This window comes from Dendrobium catenatum, unplaced genomic scaffold (assembly GCF_001605985.2).
Source record: "Dendrobium catenatum unplaced genomic scaffold, ASM160598v2 original_scaffold_6197, whole genome shotgun sequence".
NCBI classification, from domain to species: domain Eukaryota; kingdom Viridiplantae; phylum Streptophyta; class Magnoliopsida; order Asparagales; family Orchidaceae; genus Dendrobium; species Dendrobium catenatum.
Window position 1 is genome coordinate 1 of NW_021324658.1, and position 2,240 is coordinate 2,240.

General features: G+C 36.2%; 1 protein-coding gene across 1 annotated transcript; it reads right to left on the minus strand.

The window, feature by feature from the left end:
• Positions 1–75: 75 nt before the first annotated feature.
• LOC110102792 (expansin-A1) lies at positions 76–1,103 on the minus strand. The gene is made up of 2 exons (XM_020831272.2): positions 840–1,103; positions 76–445 (listed from the first exon to the last, which is right to left on the minus strand). Exons 1-2 carry the CDS (start codon positions 970–972, stop codon positions 129–131), a joined length of 450 nt encoding a protein of 149 aa, XP_020686931.1. The 5' UTR covers positions 973–1,103; the 3' UTR covers positions 76–128.
• Positions 1,104–2,240: the final 1,137 nt, after the last annotated feature.

Consider the following 2,240-nt stretch of genomic DNA (forward strand, 5'->3'; position numbering starts at 1 on the left):
ACCTCACTTTTTTACTCTTAAATTCTTATATAGAAGTTTTGCATCCTCTAAAATTCAGAAAAACTCTTTGGTCTTCTCTTATTTGAAAAATTCACCGCTGATGTTATTGAGAGTGTTGAAAAAGAGAGTTACCTTCTGTAAGAAACAGGAACAATTCCAGCCCTATAGAGAGCAATGCGCTGAAAAACAGGTTGAGAGAGATCAAAATGCTGTTGGGGAGGATTACACCACCCTCCTGCATTGTTTGGAAGAGCATTATTTGGTGGGCAGAAATTGGTTGCAGTGACCACAATGGAACCAGGAAGGCACCATTGCCTGTCATTAACGCACATAATCTCATAACAAGATCCACAGCTCAGCCCATTGTTGAAAAGAGCAGTGCTAAGAGCTGCAGTGTTAGTCCCATATCCCTGACTGTACAGATTCCCATACCCACAAGCTCCACCTATACACAAATAGCAAAGTCAGAAGAGAAGAAACCTGCTTTTATTTTGATATTATTGTTTAATATTTTCTTACGCTATGATGTTCAGGAAAGTGCTTAAGGGTGTGTGTGAATGTGAATTTTACTATACATGAAAATACATATGGGTGCATTATCTTATGTATGTTGATATGCATAAAATAATTTGTACATAACAATGAATAACAAAAATACACGTACTAACACGAAAATTTATTATATGTGGCATTCGAACGCGTCCGGAGGCGAATCCGGACGCACCACGTCTGGTGACGCTCCACGCCACCAGACGTGGCGCGTCCGGATTCCGCACAGAATAATCTCTCCACTAACACACCTTCCTATACATGCATAGAGTGAGAGAAGAGAAACATACCCATAGTGCCAGAAGCATCACTTCCTCCATAGAAGGTCGCATGAGCATTGGTCCAACCTCCTCCCTGCCCATAACAAATGGCAGTAGAGAAGAGAAGGAGAAAGCTTACCATTAATAGCATATTAAAGGCCATATCCCTGTTTCTATTTTCTTCTTGAGTGGAGCAGGTTTTGTTTGATTGGAAAAAGAACAGCAAAAAGAAAGAATTGTTTGTGGTGGGAACAAGGAGTGAATGGAAAAGAGGAAGTTGGGAAATGAGGGATAATAAGGGAATGTTTGTGAGGAGAAGAGGGGAGGGGATAGGTGGATATAAATAGTCATGGAAGGTGGAACCACAGTTCAGATTGTCCTGCTTTTATGACAGACTGGTGCAAAGTTCTGTTTAAGGTTAAGGCAGGGGTAAAGAACCATAAAGCTTGTAAAGTTGAATCTACAAATTACTTAAAAAGATTTTGCTTTTTTTTTATATATATTTAGGTCAATTAAGGCAGACTCACACATACATTGCATACGTAAGAGTCGAATTCAAGACCTCTCAATTGGTAGCCTAAGCTCCCAACCATAATAATAAGATCCCATAAGATTTTGTATTTTGATAAGATGAATATAACTCCCTCCATTTCTGTATAATAAGTGTTTGAAAGCGATTCAAGTAAAATTTAATTTTGCAATTAAATCCAAATATTTATTTATTTGATAGAAAATGAATGAATGTAAATTCTTGCTTTTAGAAATTCACATTCATCAAAATATGAAGGTGAAAAGTGACTTCTTATTTGGAGCGCTTGAATCAGCATTCCGTTTGTTTAGTTTATATTGTTTGTTTTTGCTATCTGAACATTCTAAATTTTAAATTTTCAACCACAATTTATATTCAGCTTTTAAAAAAATAGAATATTTTATGTTGAATGTTTTTTCCCATCACAAAACAGTAAAGAAAACATATTACAAACACAACACAACCTTACGTTAGTTTTCTTTTTTTACTGTAAGAATAATTAGAAATTAACACAGTCGAGAGAGTCGGTGGCAATTTTACTTGTACTCGTTTTATTTAACAGTAGAATAATATAAATGAATGTGAAATTGCATTGAAACAAAGCTCATTACTTCAAAATAATCAAATGCCACTGAAGATTACTGTACTAAAGTTTGCTTCAAAATCTAAAATCTAAACACCGTCAAAGTATTATGTCGAAGCTATCATAAATTTTGGGGGACGCGGCCCTTCTTGATTCATTTGTTGGGAGTTTTGATTACTAATCAAAGGTCTTGACTTCAAAGCTTGCGTATGGGGTGAGTGTGAATTTGCCTTAGTGGTTTCAATGTCCCAAAAAATAACAATAAATCCGGGGTGACTATTGGCCGGGAATAAGGTAAAAAAGAGTAGAGGCATCTCCA

Excerpts from the sequence above, each read along its gene's own strand:
- LOC110102792 (XM_020831272.2), bottom strand. The coding sequence starts at position 972 with ATGGCCTTTAATATGCTATTAATGGTAAGCTTTCTCCTTCTCTTCTCT. Across the intron at positions 446-839 it reads TGATGCTTCTGGCACTATGG|GTGGAGCTTGTGGGTATGGG; the intron begins GTATGTTTCTCT and ends ATTTGTGTATAG.